The 18,321-nt window shown below is 57.8% G+C and overlaps 1 protein-coding gene across 1 annotated transcript; it reads left to right on the top strand.

The window, feature by feature from the left end:
* Positions 1 to 6,619: 6,619 nt before the first annotated feature.
* Positions 6,620 to 8,146, top strand: A1Q1_02722 (uncharacterized protein; the record flags this gene model as incomplete). The annotated part of the gene is made up of 3 exons (XM_014323983.1): positions 6,620 to 7,121; positions 7,178 to 7,901; positions 7,975 to 8,146. 3 exons carry the CDS (start codon positions 6,620 to 6,622, stop codon positions 8,144 to 8,146), a joined length of 1,398 nt encoding a protein of 465 aa, XP_014179458.1.
* Between the last annotated feature and the right edge of the window lie 10,175 nt (positions 8,147 to 18,321).

Here is an 18,321-nt window from a genome sequence, read left to right as displayed (position 1 = left end):
GGCTGTGCCTGACCGTGCCTGGAATTACTCGGCGTTGCAGTATTAGGGAAAAGTCTGTAGCGGAATATAGTAACGCCCCGTAATTACTCCACCACCTGCAACCAGAATACCGCCTCAAGTCGTTAGGGCGGTCGGACACCTTCGAAAGCCGTCGGTTACCGCTTGTGCTGTGTACTGTGGTGCGCTCCAACGCCGATGCGACGCTCCGCTGAACTACCTTCGGCAGTCGGGTGGGGGCGGGTGTGGAGGCGGGGGTACTCGACGCCGAACAAGAGCTTTGTTGCACGGGCATTGGAGCATGATGATGAATGTGTAAAAACCGATCAGCAAACCCTCGTTGGACCCTCTGTCTCCCTGCTTCCTCCCTCGAACCCTTCAGGTCGTCATCGATGCCGGCCGGCAGCGCAGCATCGGACTCCAGTCCATGATCGCGATACTTGTGGTCGAGGACGCCCGCAGCTCCCCGACTCCAGTCGACCCAAGACAATCGACGGCATGCAGACAATTTGCAAGGCCTGGTGACCTTGCATAGTGCGGAATGATTATCGCGGTGCGGAACGGCACCATGTCTGCGATCCACTACTGGGTTTGGCGAGGATAGCGAAGGTGCGTTGAGTTGGAGCACTGGTATGCACACTACGGCGTCACATTTCATAGCACGGGTCACAAGCGGGTTTGCCGGGTGATGAAGAGCCGGGGACTAGCAGAGTGGGAGACCTGGCATCCTAGCGAGAGGACCTGGACCGCATCCATAAGATCCAGCTTCCGTTATGCGCAGGCTACACTGCTAACCGCGCGTTTTCCCGGCTCACCTGCCCTCTCGCTCCCTCTCCCCGTATGCGCACTCTGTGCCCCTCCTGGCCATATTGCCTTCCCCATGTGCTGCTGCCGAGCGGAGCTCAAGCGCGTGATGCCATGGTGCTGTCGCCCCTCAACCTTCGATACCAGCTCCGAGATCCAAAGGACGTCAGGGTCAGACGCGTGGAGTAGGGAGTCGTAAGGTCCGCTTCTGTTAAACTGGTAATGATGTCAACAACTCATCCTGCCCCTGTCGACCCCTGGCTCGCCTCACCCCGCGTTTCGGGCTTGTCGGCCCATGGGTCAACCTCATGCACAGTGTCCACGAGCCACCCTTGCGGAGCACTCTGCATGCACTGAACACTGTTCCGTTCTGCCATGGGGCAAGGAGGCTGTTAAGGCGACGATATCGGGCACAGGGGCGGCGAACATGGCTCCACGATGTCGCCCAGGCGAGTTGGGTCATCTCTCGGCTCCCAGCGCAGCAGCGCTTGCGCTGTTGCGGAACGGAAAGGAGGCACGGTTCAAGACCGCAAGAAGCCGATCACGCTACGGGACCCTACGTTATTGTAGCCGCCGGTGGATCTCTGCACGCCCTCTGGGCTTATGCTGAAGGGCTAGGGAGAAGCAAAGAGAGACAGCGATTCCAGCGCTTCCAGCGACTACAGCGGGCCCGCGACGCCGTGTGTTACCATTGTAGGCGCGAAACCTTGAGGCGCTCCAGTTTCCTTTCTCAGCATTCCATTCCTTACGTGTTGTGCTCTTCCTTTGTGCTGAAGGTGTGGCGGCTGCGGTGTACTGCGGGAGTCAAGAGCATTCCGCTCAGAGTAGGGAGGTCAGGTGGTAGCAGTCTCAATGGGAACGGCGATCCTGACGACAACACCCCCCCTCAGCATACAACAAGCGGTGGTGCTTTTCAGCTACGCGGTACGCACCGGACCATTGGTATGATGTCTCATAGCCCGTTCCTCCAGTGCGGCGTCTTAGTAGCGCCGCCGCGGTGGTGTATTAGCCGGCGACCGAGGACGGGGTCTAGGAATCTCCGCATCTGTGCGTGAGGACCTCAGCTGTACCGCGGATCAGCATCACAGACTTCCGAAACGTTTACCGGGCTCTAGCGCCAGCAGTGATAGAACGGCCGGTTGGCCGGTAGTCTACATGGGACTCTCTTTGCGGCTTTGCGCCGCATAGGTATTGTGCCTTCCGCGGGCGTTGCTAGTGGGCCGATGCCACATTCTGTGCCCTACTGTAAAGGCGGTGCTGACGCCATAACTGTGCATTCCGCCTTGTGGTAGCGCTGTCTATAGCTGCCAAAGCGCAACTCTCGTCTCCTTTACCGTGAATGCAATGGTAAGACATCAAGGGATCCAGTAGATCACGAGGTTCCCAATGCCATCGCCTAGAGTGCGCGCCAGGCCGGCCGCACTATACGCCAATCGCACTCTGCCCATCCTCGTCGCTGGAACTGTTATGCCTGGCGGTCCCACGGCACCAAACCCACTCGCCGGGCTCGCCGGACTCGCCGGCAGCTCAGCACTGTCTCGGCATCTCTCTAGCGCCAGGTCGGCCAGACGTCGGACACGTCAATCTATCCTGCTCCCTGTACGCAACCCTGCGTGCTCCATGCCGCTTCTGCGACAAAATAGACATGGCGCCCTTCCGTTTCGGCCTTCGGGCCTTTTCCTTACCAAAATAGCGAGGTTTTTCCTGGAAAAGTCAGCCTCGCTGGTCCTGTTGGTCTCGCGCAGGTCTCGCGCAGACCGACAACGGTCAACGGGCGACTGTAGTCTTCCCTGACTTGGGGTTTAAACAGCCCAGTCGTGGCCCGTTGCCCGGCCAACGGACCGCAAATCCGGCAAAGGGACGGGGCTCGCCAGGAATTCGCGGTCTCTACATCCAGACATTATAGTGGGTCGGCGGCTCCTCTTGATGCGAACGGCCAGAGGGATGATGAATACGAGTGAGACGGGGGTGGTCAGAATGGTGCACCCCTCGCAACAGTGATGCGTACGCTTATCGCTCCATAAGCTGGCGTCATTGATTTGAAGCAAGCCGGGATCGGCACTGGAGAAATTCGAACGCTGTCTTTCACACTGCGACTAGCTGGCAGCCTTGCAGCCGTTAGGTTTGGGCTGCGTTCTGCGTGGTCAGGCCCCACATGGCTCTCCACCCTGGGCAGCAGTCTATATAGGTACTGCTGGTTCGTGACGTGCCTGTTGTAGGCCGCCTCAGCAGGGACGAGCCAGCCCTTTGGGAAATAAGCATCAATCGTTGCCGGCACCATGCAATACAAGGTCACGTCATGGACACTCCCTTGCATGAGTATGACTGACCTAGAACAATCTGCAGTGAATCCTGATGCTTGAGCTTCAAGGTTCTGGAGGTAGGAATGGCGAGCGCTGTCGGACCTCAGGAGCAGCCCAGATACCCTTTCGAGGTTTGGGTCGACCTGCCCTGGACAAATTGCTCAATTGAAGGGACGACCTCTATCAGAGAATCGTCCAGGGCTGCCGCTGTAGGGAGTCGACGTCTGGGAATCAACGCTGGATGTCGGGCCACTTGGGCCTCGCTCGTTGCTGTGAGCATACGGTGCACCACACTTGCATCAGGTACGGTGCGACCAACAGAGAGGTCCGAAAGGACGTTGCATGCGACGCCAAAGGAAACCTTCTCTGGTTCTCGCGTTGCACGTTACTGCCAGAGACCGTAGAGCTGCACGGATGACGATGGTGATGATGCCAACTTGCTTGCAACAGAGCGATACACAGTCGACACACAGTGGGACCTAGCCGTGATATGGTGATATCGGGACATAGTCATCCCGCCCTGATATTCCGCGAGGTTCCCTGCCCGCACAAGCGATCGAACATATGCTGCTTCTAGGCGGTGGCTCAGCCGGCAGCCGGCGAAACGTTTTGGATCCTCGTTGATCTCTTCGCAAGCTGCGGAGCACACGCAATGTCTTACCTGAGCTCGTCAGCTGCGTGATCTGCCTGAATTAGTGAGAGCCTGAGGTGAAAGCCTGCCACTCCGCCACGCCAATCCCGTGTTTTGGTCCATCGAGTCGCATGGTGCAGGGTCGCTAGAAGACATTCGGTCGAATCCTCTGCCTTGGGCGGGCCGTAGGATGTGTCAAGGGTAAATGGATTAATAAGGCTTGCCTGTGCACCGCCTCATGTTTCGACCTGGGTTGCCAGGTTCTTGAGCTGGCAAGGTAGACCTGATTCCTGCCTGAGGCCACATGCAGGCGCTCCAGCTGTCCTGCTCGCTACTCCCCCAGCGCCGGAGTCCTGGAAGCCCTCATTCTGGGTCCAATGGGTCGCAACCTTCGCTTCGAGTCTTGGTCCCCGTTGCCCGACAGACAAACTCGGAAAAGACAGAAGCCAATGAGGATGCATGGGTGACCTAGCGATGACGGGATGTCCTGTCGTAGAAGAACACAACATGTACGGAGCCCGTGCTCGCGTCCACCCTCGTGCTTCAAGCCAAATCATTGCCCACAGCCCAGGCCGTTAAATGGGACCTCACGGATGTACGGGCCATGATTGTGACAAGCGAGGCAGTGCATCTTCCTCCCGACCCTGGCCCCTAGCATTGAGGTATCACGGTGTGCATTAGGACTTCGGGAGGGGCACAACAGCGAGATATTGAAACACCGGTGAACGGCTTGTGGGGGAGGATCTCATTGTTTGGCCAGCCCGCTCACGTTGTCGACGATCCAATACGGAGTTTTGGGCGTCCGGGCAACTGACAGTTGACCCATTAGGTATCGAAGGGGAATTAGGTCAGAAAGCTGCGGATGGAGTTCGTAGGGCCGGATCACAATCGCAACCGCAATCATTATGGAGCAGTCGGTCCGGACAGAAATTGGACAACGATGCACACCGAGGTACCCCAGGGGATTTGAGTGTTGATTAGCTTTTCGTGAGCAAGAGCACCTGGTTGCAGCAGGTGCATTCCAAGCTCTAAGCTCTGGTGTTTTGTCCTCAGCTATTCACTGGCGTGCATGCACTGATTGGACTAAACGAATTGTCGCATCGGCTGGGCCATAGGCTACATGGTGTTTGAACATCTGTCCTCGCCGGTTGAAGCCCTGCACTTAATCTTCATCCTAATGCTCGTGCCTTATTTTCGATCTCCTGCGCTCAGGTGTGCCGCCTGCATGGCGTACTCCGGTTTCCAGCCGTTAGCCCTGCGCGTGAGTACGCCGGTCTGCCGGCGAAGTCTGCTTCTGATGGTTGACAAACCTCTGCTCCTGATTGTGTGCTGGGGTCTAGAGCCGGCGGCGGAGTTGTCACCGGGGACTTGAATCTGCTCTGGGCTGGCGCGCCCGGCCGTTTCAATGTTACTTCGGTCCGCAAAAACTCCTGGCAAGGGACTTCGGCGGACGACCTTCCGAGCCAGCCTCGTCATCTTGACCCTGAGGACCGGCCCTGGGTTTATGGGTATTGTGCGTGTGAGGGCATGACCGTAGCGCGGCAGCGTAGGTGGGGAGGGCATGGATGGTCTGCAGGCCGAGGCGCCCGAGGACTCGAAAATACCAGCCAGCAAGGTCTACGTGAAGGCCGCCTGGGCCGTTTCCTGGCCCCTCGTGCTCTTTCTCCATGTCCTGGGCTCTGCAGGGCTTCTCTCCTGCGTGCCCCGCTACCCCTGCTGCTCCTCCCCTGTCGACCTGCATTGCCTGGGCTACCTGACCCTGTGTGGGAGGGCTGATGAGTGCATTGCCTGAAGTAGGACCCTGACTCTCTAAACTTTAGTGGGGACTGAGGGACGAGGGCCTGATATCAGGTGGGAAGGCACGAAAGGTGGGGAGCTGGGAGAGTGATGACATTACCCAATCATTCAAAATAAGACCTGGTTGAGTTCTTCCGACTCTTGTGACGGTCCGTCTTTCTATGACACACAACACACGCACGCAGCGCACGCAAAGCCGACAGCCAGAACACTAGCTCCTAGCTCAGGTCAGTCACGCTTTTGCCTATCCTACGCTCTCTCCTTTGTCCCGAAGCCCAGCAAATCCGCCTCACCCCTGCCTCTCAAGCCTTGAAGCCTCGAACACCACTGGTTTCACGAGGTGGCATATTCTTAATCGGCAAACGACATCCTTTAAGCAGTACACCTCCAGCTCCCCGTTGCTGTGGCCCCGTGCCGTCCGGAGTCGAACTCTCATCATACAACCGCCGGTGCCGTCTCGACCGCCGCCGCCCTTTCACTCATCGACGGCCATCCGACACGCGCGCTTCGATTGACTTTGCATACATATGGTACACACACTACATACCACCCCTTAGTCTGCATCACCGCAAATCTCCTCGGCAACTCACGGACGAAGATCGCTTCGTTTGGATCCGTTGCCCTGTGAGCCCAGAGGGTTTCCAGAACAAGGGATCCTTAAAAGTACCTCGGTGTTGTGTACAAGAGTCAACCGATGGAAAGCGACGACACCTTTATCTCCCCTTCCTTTTCCTGCCACCAGCCTGCCTCAACCGCCAATCACTCTTAAACCTTCAACTCCTCATACTCTCGATCCCTTCCTCCCTTCTACCTTACCCATTTCGGTCTTGGCTACGGACCAAACAGCCCAGCTACTTTCACCCTACTCTCACCTCATCGCGTGGCGGAAATATTCGTCACCGAGCCTGTCCATTGGCGAAGCGAGGCAACACGACCAAGTGCCCACAGCCAAAAGCGACTTTGGCCTTGGTCGACCTCACGTTGTTCCATTCGTACTCTTTGTCTTCACAAACTCCCAACTTCGCTGGCGCCAACAGTGGGGTCGGTGACACCGGCAACACCTCCACCACTGGTCACGACGTACATCATGCAGCCTCACTCCCATAACCCGGTCGGTCCTGACCAGACCCGTCATAGCCAACAATCTCAACACCATCACCCTTACCAAGCCCGACCGGCAAGCTCTTCCTCGGCTGTAGGATCGACGTCCTCGGCCAGCCGACCCAGAACCGCCAACTCCGTGTCACCCAACAACACCTCTTCGGACCGACCTCCGAAACCACCAAGAAAACTCAACAGGTCCGCGAACCAGCTGCATCGCAATCAAGCATGCTTGCCGTGCAGGAGGCGCAGGATAAAGTGTGACGCTGCCAAGCCACACTGCTCCTCTTGCATCCGCTCGTTTCGATTCCTGGCGAGAACGCAACCTGATCCCGAACGCGAGGCTCGTGGCGTCCAGTGTGTCTACGAGGAAAGTACAGACAATGAACCGGTGGGCGGTGGTGGCGTCGAGGGGGCGTCGCAACCTTCCCTACACGTCGATCCTGATCATCCGCGGAACACTGTCCTCAAGTTGGAAGGCCGTATAGGTGAGTGACGCACGGCCTCGAAGCGGCACATGCGATCGCTGACAGCCTTCCAACAGCGGAACTGCAAGACGCCCTTGCTCGCCTCAGTGACGGACAGCAAGCTCTCGGCGTGTCCATTTCGGCTCCCAACTCCGCTACATTCCCAGTCCACTCGTCCCCACACCAGCACCCTTTGTCCGCCGGCGCAGCGGGCGCGGGGGGTCACAGCGTACCACGAAGTATGTCATGGTCGACAGTTGATTCCAACGTTGCAGGAGGTGGTGGTGGGGGGACTGGAGTGGGTGGTGGCAGCGCCTTTTCACCGCAGCAGTACTCGCCTGCCCCCGGTCCAATCAATCCGAGGTTTTCCTTCGACGGAGCCGCCGGAGCCGGTATGAGCCCGGCCCTGGGACCCAGCATGATCTCATCAACGCCCTTGTCGAGTTCTCCAATCCAGGAGCACAGCACGGCGTCGCATCGTTTCATGCAACCGAGCCATACGGGCGTCAGCCATCATCACAGCCTTTCAGGCCACTCGGGAGTGATGGACATGGGAATCGGTGGCATGGGGCACATGCACCATTCTCTGCAAGGTTCCCGAGGCACCGCAAACGTCCTTTCCGACTGCGGGTATCAGACTGCTGGGATGCACAATCCCGCTCTTCCGGCCTATCAGCAAGATCTCGGTACCGATGAGGATGGGGGGCGCGGAGCAAGTTCCGCCGGTGGAGGGCAGTACATGGACGTCTTTCGACAAGGATGGACGCCATACCTGGCTGAGCCTTCGTTAATCGATCACTTGTAAGTGTCACCCCGCTCGAGTCTCCTTCCCCCTTGGCTCACCGTAGATAGCAGCTCACACAACGCCCCTCAGTGTGCAGACGTTCATAGCCGCTCCATCGGCTCAACTACAGACCCCAACTCCCGAGACCCCTCTCAGTCTCGGTTTCCCTCCCACACTCCTTAGGTCCGGATCACCGAAGGCGCAGGTCGCTCCGACGCTCGCCCCGACGCTCGCCCCGACGCCTACGGCCTTGTCGTCGTAACCTTTGGTCAGTTCCGCCGCTTACCCGAACGCGCTTCTTGTCGCCCCTGACCCACGTTTCTAGGGTCGCAATCATACAACAATTGTATAATAGTATCACGGTCAGAAGTTCCAAATCCGATGTCCAAACGTCCTCAAAGCATCAAATGGTCGAGGATCTCTGGTTAGACAGTGGTTACCTAGGCGCTTGTCCAGGTCTCCATTACGAATCACGTATTTGTCCTGTGTTTCTTCTAGGATCGACGTAGTATCACTACATTAGCTTGCACCTCACCTGCATGGTATGTATCTCTGTGCCTATGAGCGCTGTTTTTCTCTTCTTGCTCCAGAGTTGCAGCTCGGTCCCATCGTGATTAGGACAGCTCTCTCAATCATGGCCGTCATCGCAACTCCGTACGGTACTACGACCCTTCGACCCTTACTCCAGCGAGACGCAAGAGCGTGTGCACTGAAACCGGCTTCGGAAGTCGGAAAGACGAGAACCTTCCCTTGTGCGCCGCCGAGGACGGCACTTGTGATCACATACGGAAGGCGACGGCCTAGCCACGCTTTCGGCACTCACACGGTCACAAGCCGGTCGGCCGTGACGTATCACAGCTGAGGCTTAAACCTCGCGACCGACAGGTCCTTACGGTAGCCATTGATGTCCTGCCTCTGATTTTCCAGGGTACCAATTGACTTTGCACATGATTCAGCGGCGTGCAAAGTTACGTCAAGTAAACGCAAGCGCAGGAGGGGTTTCCGAGGCAACGCCACATTGCTGGTCGAGCACCGACGACAGTCCTAGCACAGGCGCAAGCTATGACATTGGATAAACGCACCGCAGGAGCAGGAGACGACGTGAAGTACTGGCGCCGACTCAAGGTAGGAGCGCACTGAGTCCACCAGGACACCACTAGGACATGTGTGTCACAGTCGAGGGAGAGTCGTAACATCGGTTCGGTGATGACTCGCAAGTTCAGGAACGACTGCACGAAGGTTGTACCAGACCGCGGTTGGTCCCCGGAACCATGCGAGAGGCCGGCTACGCCGATGAGCTGGAACTGCGCGCAGTGTGTATGCATAGTAGTACATCCTCCAAGCGAGCGTCCGCGGTTACAGTGGTCGGTCCGGTCAAGCGGGCGACGCCCAGGGTCTGCATCAGGTGCGGAGCGCAGAGCACGCAAGGATCACGCAGCTCACGCGGGTGAGTTCAAGGGCAAGACAGGGCCAGGAGAGGCACAGGAGAGGGCGCATGCAATACATCCGACTGACCGACAGACTGGGAACCACACATTCAACAGACGACAAACGTCAAAGCCCGAATCGTGACAGGGGATTGCACGCCTGCACACGCCAGACCACTAAGTGTACAAGCGTAGCTGTCTTGGTCGATACCATAAGCTCTCGGCAGAACCTGCCTTGGCCACATCCATAAAGCAGACCATCCTTCAGTCATACGTAGATCTCCACACACAAGTCGTGTGCATGGACGCCAGGGTGTCACGTCTTGGGGAAGCAATCTGTGGAACCGGACGTGCAGTGAGGGACAGATGAGGGCTCGATGGGGCGACCGCCAAGCGGCTGGGTCGCAGAGTGTTCACAGGAGGGGAACGTGGTCAGTGAGGGTTAGGAAGGGGTTTATGACAGGGCTGAATTCCAGACAGGCCATTTAACTCTGCCACACAGCCGATCTACTGGTGTCGGTGTGCGTTAATACGTATCGTCGGGCCGAACCCCGCCCTGCGTTTGTATTGCCGCTGCCGCCTGGAGCCGCTCCAAACCTCGGGACCTATGGGACCTCAGATGACGGCAAACATTACGGAGAAGTGGGCGGGCCAATCCGACAACAGGGCGATGAGCGTCTGATAGAAAGTCAAATCCTCGATTGAGGATCATCCCTGCAATCGTCGGTCCAGAAAGTGCCACTCGATCCCGAAGCTTGTGTACTGGCCAGGTGGGTACTTCTTACTGTCCAGATTCCAGGTAAAGAGCAATCTGGAGTTGTGATTGCTAAGGTGTAAATCTCCAGCCGGCTGGGCTGGACCAGGTGTGCGCACATTACTCGCGTGCGCCGTCGGAACATGAAGCTCTTGAGGGTCGATAGCGCAATCGAGTCTGGAAAGGGGTGAGGGTCGCAATCACGAGAAGTCATCATTCAATAACCCGTAACAGCCTCGGTGATCGGTCCGGCTGGATAGGCCATGACCGAACTCGATATGGCACCCATCCGCCCTGGTTTGTCATATGATGAGCCGAATCGGAGGGACCCATCCGTCGCAGCAGCCTGTACATTCACCTGGACTTTTCTCTCTCCCGACTGCCACAAGTTGACTGGATAGTGCCCGGATATCTGCCATCGGATGACAAACTCAACTTCCGTCTGAAGGCTGGTCAGACTAGGACTATGGCGAGGAGCATTTACAACAAGGAGCCTACCTAAGAAAGCGCTCACCAACACTGAAAGGGACACGCGTTGTGCATGACCTAAGTCTGGAAACATGGCAGATTGCAAGACCAGAATACTAACAACGTGTTTGCTAGGCAGGCGAAGCAAAGGCAAGAAATCATCGACCTCGTTGCATGCGCCCCAGGATGCAGATGCATTGTCCTGAGTGACCACAGGGAATGCAGGGCCCCTACAGGTCAGGCCAGGAATACGGTGAGGTCCAGATGCAGACGAATGTTTCTTGGGGTTTCGGATTCATTTCTCGGGTTGTCGGCTGGAGTGCGCTGGGACGACAGTAAGCTTACAACTTCATGTCAATTCGCACATCGGAATCTCTGAAAACGAAAAGTAGGATTCAGACTTAATGATGGTGGTGCTTCTGAGCCTTTGTTGAGACAAGTACCATGTGGGCCACGTCAGTTCTCAAGGGCGATCAGATTCTAACGATGCCAGGTTGCCTACTATTTCCTACCTCAATTTGGCCAGGGCCGGGCTGTGTTACGAGGGACCCGCGTGCCCCTCATGCCAGGTGACGTGTATGTGCTTGTATACCGATGGAGTTCTCAGTGATGTGGACGCCCAGAGGTCGGCCCCGATGGCTCATGTGATTGCGTGGATTGGCGGTAGATCTCCCGATCTTTGGCAAACTCGCTCAGCAGCTTGGCTCGAGAAAAACGCTCGAGAAAAACCTCACCCGAGGCAGGGAGAGGTTATCTTTGAGAAGAGGAGAACATGTCGCCTTTCCGTCGGCGGGGGCCGATTCCAATAAACCTTGATGCTCGAATGGAATCAATAGTGGGTTCTGATATCATTACTCCGTTCACCTTTGAAACCCTGGCGGTTCCCTGTAAACTGCGCTTCCTCGGCTGGTCCGCACTTACCTGCGCTCCATGACGCTTCACGCGCCAGATACAGGTTTGTACTCACGGCAGCTCGGCAGTGACGTTGTCTCATCTGCACATCGGCGATCGAGGTGGGGCCGCTCGGCGATGCGATCGGCATTGCAACGGCGCCGCCGTTCCGAGATCGACTGTTCCGTTGCCGAGATCACCAATACCCTGTTGGCGCCGGTGCTCAATCACATGGAAGCGGTGAAGGGGGCTGATATGACCTGTCCGCCCATTGGTCCACAGCCCGCCCATCCTGGGAGCCCCGTCGTAGCCACCGGCGCTCATAGGCTCACAGCAGGTTCTCGGTCTTTGAACGCTTAAGGGGTAGTGGGAGGCACCACTGCACCCAAGGGCTGAGGGTATGTTACTCAGAGCCACCTCACCGTCCCACCCACCTGAACACTGCCCCACTGCCTATGGGGCCAGGGCGCGGCAGGAGGGCGGTCTCGTAAGCCGTTGAATAGGAAGGCGGGCACTTTTAGGTTTTCAGCCTTGGAACTTGATCGTGAGCGTGGTCGGTCAGTGTGTAGTCCATCGATCATCATAGATGGGTCTGGGCGGTTGCACATAGGCGCGGACATGGATGTTCATTGCAAGTACACATGAGAAACCAAAGAAGTGATGCAGAAACATGAAGGGATTGGAATAACGCGGGAGACTGATAATGCCAAAATGTCAGGAGGAGTCGTGTGGGTGGGGGGAGGAAGCATGAGGCCACCAGAGGTGGTCAGAACCATCACCGAGGTGATCTTGGAACTCAGACAGGGGGGTTGCTCGACAGCGTTTCCCCCTTCTTCCCCCTCTTCGTTCAGTTCGTACCTCGATACATTGCAAACTTGACGCCGGAAATGCAGCGGAGCACGGCTGAACGGCTGATGCTTGCACGTAATAGGCGAGGAAGCGAAAGGAGGCGGAGACGGCGGAGACGGTGGAGACGAGACGGGTTCTCCGCGGCGCGCGGAGAAGTCGGGTCGAGGGGTGAAGTCGGGGCGAGGGGTTCGGACGGATATGGGGGCAAGGACGCGAGGGACGCATGGGCATGAGGAAGGGGCGGGGGAGGGACAGGCGAGTGGTCAGGACGACTAGGGTGACCGAAATCGAGGTGACAGTGAATCAACTTTCCTCTGGGCTGTCGTTGGTGCGTTCGCAGTACTGAAGGAAGAGCGAGGAAGGCGACAGGGTGAGCTGGATGGAGTTGAAGTCAAACGGCCGTCTCAGGTCCCAGCCAGGTCCCGCCCAAAACGCCCAGGATGCCCGAAACGTCCAAATAGGGGCGGACTGGCATACGCTGCGCTAGACGTCCAGAGAGATTACTGGGTGGTTGGTTAAGGTTTACGTTATTTCGTCGCGTACCTGAAAGCAATGGGTGCTATGCGGTGCCGTAATTGGGTAGTCCAAACAGAGAGTAGTCACTCGTAAACTGTTGGAGCGCAGGTGTCCGACCCAGATCCCTCATGACTCACGGCCATATCAGGCATCCCAGGCCACTCATGCGCATCCTCTGGCTCCAAAGGTGACCGAGGAGGCGGGTTGACGACGGCGGAGTTTTCAACTCTAACAACGTTGTCAAGTTGAGGGCCCGGGTGACCTGGCGATCCGCCACAGTCTTGTAGATCCTGCAGGCTCTCGTCGGCGCGGTACTGGCTGTGGTTGGACGCGGGTCGCGAATAGTTGGACGATTCAGACCCAAAGAAGATATCTTGAGCAGAAAGGGCCCGTTGGTTGGTAAAGGTTGGGCCGTCGACGAAGGAGGAGTCTAATCCTCCTGTCTCTGCATTGAATGCAGAATGGTTAGCCGCTACCGGCCCCGTGCCCGCCGGGAAACCATCCAGGGAGCCTACCACGACAGAGTTCGACATGGGAACTGAATTTCCCTCGACACCGCTGGGACCGCTCAAGGCAGTCGGACTCAGGGGGGTCTTTGGCGATACATTCGCACTTAGTGATGAGGTGCCACTTTGAGGAACAGCACTAGTTCGCAACGTCGAGCCTGAGCTAGCGCCTCTGTAAGGGGCAGAGTCAGGAGCCACGTTCGAGTGGTTCTGGTTGCTGAAGTCACGGGCGAAAGGGTGCAGGTGACCATATTCCCTCGTGGCGTACGACGTGTCGGGATCGGACGGTTGCGATCGCTGATGTGAGAGCTGTGGGATCTGAGGCGCCAAAGCTTGGGAGTGATGGTATGCTTTACGCGTGACTTCGCTCTGGGCGTCGGGCGAGCCTGGTGCGCCAGCATGGCTAGGAGCGGCGGGAGGATCAGAACTAGAACCTGGCGCCAAGTTCCTGGGCGACGGTGGGCGGAAGGTTCCAAGGTCGTTGGCGGGATCGTTGTTCGCCATTCCTTCGAACCACTCGATCATGCCGGTTTCGATTGGCTCCCACTTGTTCTTGCCGATGTGTCTGTAGATGCGGAGAACGCGGTCAGCATATGCATGGCGCGGTGTTGCAAGTGATCATATTAATCTGGGAGAATGCTGTGCGCTGTGTTTCAACAACAGGGGGTGAAATGAAGTTCAAATACCCTTGAGCTCGGTGTAGTGGAGCCAAACACGCGGAAAGCAGCAGCGGCGTAGTTACGAACCACCATCGGACTCACTTATTCAACGTGTCACGGCGAGTATACTTGTAATTCTCACAACGTTCGACAATCTTCCTGCGCACCTGGCGGATTGCATGTCGGGTTGCGTAGTCGAGCTCGGGAAGCTTCTCATCGCCTGGGCGGATGACCTTGCGCTCGCAACGAGCTACGAACGCATCGAGCTGGGCGAGGATTCGGCGGCCCTTGTGCCATAATTTCTTCAATTCTTCGCATTTTTGAAGTGGTGAGAGCGCCTGAGACAGCGACTTGATCATTGGCACCGACGGCTCGTGGAACGACAAGTTGTGTTCCAGGGCAAAGCAGAACAAGGGGAACCGGCCCGGCAGCGACGGATACTTTTCGAACAGTGCAACGAGCGCGTTGTCCGCGCACATCCGTTTCGGTGGTGGCTGCAGCGAGCGGGGCGGCGCGCGACCGCGCTTGCGCGGAGACAGATTCGAAGGTGGAACAAAGTCACTGTCGCGGCCGTCGTCGGTAACGGGACGATCTTCGTCCGACTCAACGACCGCGAAAGGCTCAGCCGCGGAGTGCGGGCTGCGCATTGGCGGCGTCGGCGTCGGTGTGTAGTCTGCGGGTCAGCTAACAACTCCGTCTTATTCACGAACACTGACCATACTCGAAATCACGCGAAATCTTAGAAGACACTGCCCGCGCCTCCCAGTCGTGCTGGCCGGCGAACCTGAGGCGCTTGCTTGACAGGTGTCCGCTGGGTGGGCTATCGGTACTTGACGTGCTCCAAGTCTCTGCACCCTGAACCATGTGCTTGGGCCCCGAGATCGCGACCGGGCTGACGCCCGCCGATCCGGAAGGCGCAGCGGCAGGGAACGAGGCGTACCCGGCGCTTCGGGGTGGCGGGGGGCTTGAAGGATAGTAGGGCTTGAACACGGGGGCGCCGCTCGGGCGTAACGAGTTCGAGACCCGACGGATGTCGCTTCCCGTAGGGGAGACGGGGTACTGCTGGCCTTGCGGGGAAGCCATCACCTGCGACATCGCAAATTCTGGGTGCGCGCGAAGGGAAGGCATAGACACTGACCGTTGCTGGTTACCAGTCAACAATGCGGTGTCGACAGCGAAATCGCCCAAGGGAGGTACAGAAACTTCAATTGCCGTAGGCATCGACGAAGCTGATGGTAGGGCGCTGGCGCCGTGCGAGGAGGGTTCGGAGCCACTGCTAAGGGAGTAAACGTCGGGAGCGAGCTGCTGTGCTATTTGCGGCACCGAGCTGAAGGGAAACAGAGGCACCTGTTGGGCATGCTGAGCTGCGACTGCCGCGGTCTGCTCCAGAGAATGGGCAAAGGCCGACATAGGGTGCCCGCTCAGTGGCGAGATCGCTGAAGGTACCGTGGGCACCACCCGTGGCGCGGGCTGCTGATACAGGTTGTTGGCATTTGTAGGGAAGACCGAGGAGAATCCGGGAGTCATCGCATATTGCGGGTACGCACGGGCGTACTGCGCGCCGGAGACGTGCCGGCTGGCGAGCTGCGTCGGCCGCATCGAGGGCAGTGAGGGGACTCTGGGAACAACAGGAGGCGGGGCAGTTGAGGCTCCCGATCTGTGACTAGGGGAACCGGTTTGAGGCGGAAAGAAGGGCGCAAGGTAACCTCTTTGAGCGGGCGTTGAGGCCGTGCCAGAGCCCTGGGAAGACAGGTCGTCGCGTTGGTCACTGGGATCACCACTGGGCTCTGTCCTATGCATTGCCTGGCTCTTGTCGGGCAGTGTAGCGGTGTAAACTCCGGAAGAGGAGTTAGACCCAGGGATTGAGTTTTGAGGAGCAAGATCGGCCTGTACGGATGGTCGAGAGTTTGAGCAGCAGTTCTGAGGCTGTGTTTGGGTGGGATGCGTCGTGAGAGTGTCTAGATGCCGAAGTTGTTCTTGATGCCGAGGTAATGCGAAATCTTACAAAGAATGCTGATGGTTGTACAGGTTGCAATGAAACCGGAATCGAAACTGAAGGTCCACTTGGTGCGAGAGTTGAGGATGCGCTGGGTATGAACCTGATTGACCCTGGGGGAGTTGGTTGCGCTCACGAGCTGTAGCCGTCCAAGCTTCTCCGGAAAGCAGATGGTAATATCAGACAGTGCCGGGTGCTACCGAGACCTGAGACAACTGTTCTGGAGACTGAAGCGAGACAGTTGAGGCGAAGAACCAGCAGTTGTTCCACGCTACCTGACGGCCGCTGGAGGGTTGCGCGGTCGTAAGCAGGAGAGAAGTACGAGGTGCGAGTGATACACTTCTGGTCAGACCGACCTTGCTTCTCCGATACTGTTTGGAGAGGCGAGAGAGACAACGAGTGTGTGATGGATCCGACACCGACTGATGTCTAGGTGATCAGATGGGGGAATCGCAAAGTGTGGGGATCCAGCGTCCGGCTCTCGAGGTGCGAGTGCAGTGCCTTCGAGTGCTTGAGGGGTAACCGTAGAGAGGAGGGAATCGGAGAGTGGGTGCGAGAGACGAGGTTACAGTGAAGAGAGAGATAGAGATGGCGACGTGTAGGAGGAGGAAGAGGTGCAGAGTGGATTGTCGATACCGACGTTCGATGGGTTGGGTGTAGAGCGCCAGCCCCTAGCTGATTGCCCGTCTGTGACAGATGGACCCCGGGTCCAGGTGTGCGTGTCTGGGCAAGAGTTGCCAGGGGCGGCGGGGTGTCCGGGGATTGAGAGTGTGCGCGAGTGATGTGCGAGGGGGGCGGGGGTGGCTACGATGAAAACGCAGCGTCACGTCGCCTGTGGAATTTGTATGGAAGGCCTGGCCAGATGAGGTGAACAGTGCGTATGCTCATGATACGCACCGCCGCGGTCTGATCGTCGCTTCACAGATGCGTTGGTATCTGTGAGGAAGCGGGGAGAGACGCGGAGAGGCAGACGGAGAGCGCTGTACCAGTGTGCAGCACGAACCGACGCCGATCAAACTGCCACCTGCCACCTACCAAAAAGTCCGAGCTCGAAGAAAGTCCAAAGCGTCCTGAGCGACGCGCTGTCCGGTAGAATTGAGTTCCGCAATGCAGTCCTCTAGGATGAAAGACAGCAGACAAAGCTCCTAAGCATCAACAGCACGTTCCACGATTTACAGAGGGGTCGCCACTCGATGGATGCTTGGTATTTATTGGGATCGGGCGGATCGTTGGCTGGGTGTTCGACCACGTTCTAGCGTTTTCGAGTGGTGAAGCTTAGTTTGGGGGCGTCGTCGGTGCGCCTTTTAAAGCGCTGCAGTCGGCCGTACTGACTTGTGCTTGGCGCCTGAGGACGCGTATGGATGCGCGCTGATCCACGTCGGTCCGCAACGAGCTGGGCAAGCGTTCGGGTGAAGCAGAGGAACGCGCTCGCTCGACGATTACGGATCGATGATCAGTCGTTGGGCGGGGTATCGGTGGGCCGCAAATCGAGCCAGGGCGGGGGTTGTCCTAAGTTGGGTCAAGAAATTCAGGTGTGAAGGGTTCCATCCGTCTTCTTGTCGCGATGGCAGCGCAGCCAGTCATTATATGTAAACAAACTTTTGCGGTTTGCCACTCAGCGCGACACAGGACCATGCGAGGCCGTGGATGCATCCCACTGCGGCCGGTAGGATCGATAACGACTCGTAAGGGTCCACTTCCACTTCTCGGCCTGGTAAACCCTCGCCTCGGGGTGGGAAACTGAAAACTGACCCCGGCAGTTATCTAATCAGGCACCGGGCATGAATCTTCCGGCATACCTCACCACCCTCGATTCGCTCCAACCAGCGTTCCCCGGTCTCCACAAATCGCTCATCCCACCGTCCGCACCATCCGCGCCGCCTGCACGGCCGTCTGGACATCCGCTAGGAATCATCCAACCGGTCACTATACCCACCAATCCCTGCCCTCCTCAGGTCGCCGTGAGATCGAACGTTGGCGGCCCCTCACTGAGGCACGCAGCAGACCCTCCCGTGTCTTGGCGAGCTTCAATCAGCCGGATTCCACCTCCATAGGTCCGCACCGAAATGGTACGGAATGGCGTGAGGTCGCATGCTTAATCCAGTCGGAGCTCACACTCTACTGCGACGGCTGTGGAGAGGACCCTGGGCGTGTTCTGGGCACACGACAACCTTATTGATCCCCTGATCGATGGGCCCATGAGCCCACAACCCATTAGTCACATCTCACTGGTACCTCGGGGGTGGGACCCGTCAGAAGGCTTGGAACGTTCGGCTGGCGACCCAAAATATCTCTCCTGCCGCCGGCACGGGCCCTGAGCTTGTCTTGGCCTCCTGCTTCAACCCCTCAAGCCCGTCTGACCCTCCGCTCG

The sequence above is a fragment of the Trichosporon asahii genome (genome assembly GCF_000293215.1).
Source record: "Trichosporon asahii var. asahii CBS 2479 unplaced genomic scaffold scaffold00051, whole genome shotgun sequence".
In the NCBI taxonomy this organism is placed as follows: Eukaryota; Fungi; Basidiomycota; class Tremellomycetes; order Trichosporonales; family Trichosporonaceae; genus Trichosporon; species Trichosporon asahii.
This window is presented reverse-complemented; position numbering and strand designations above follow the sequence as displayed.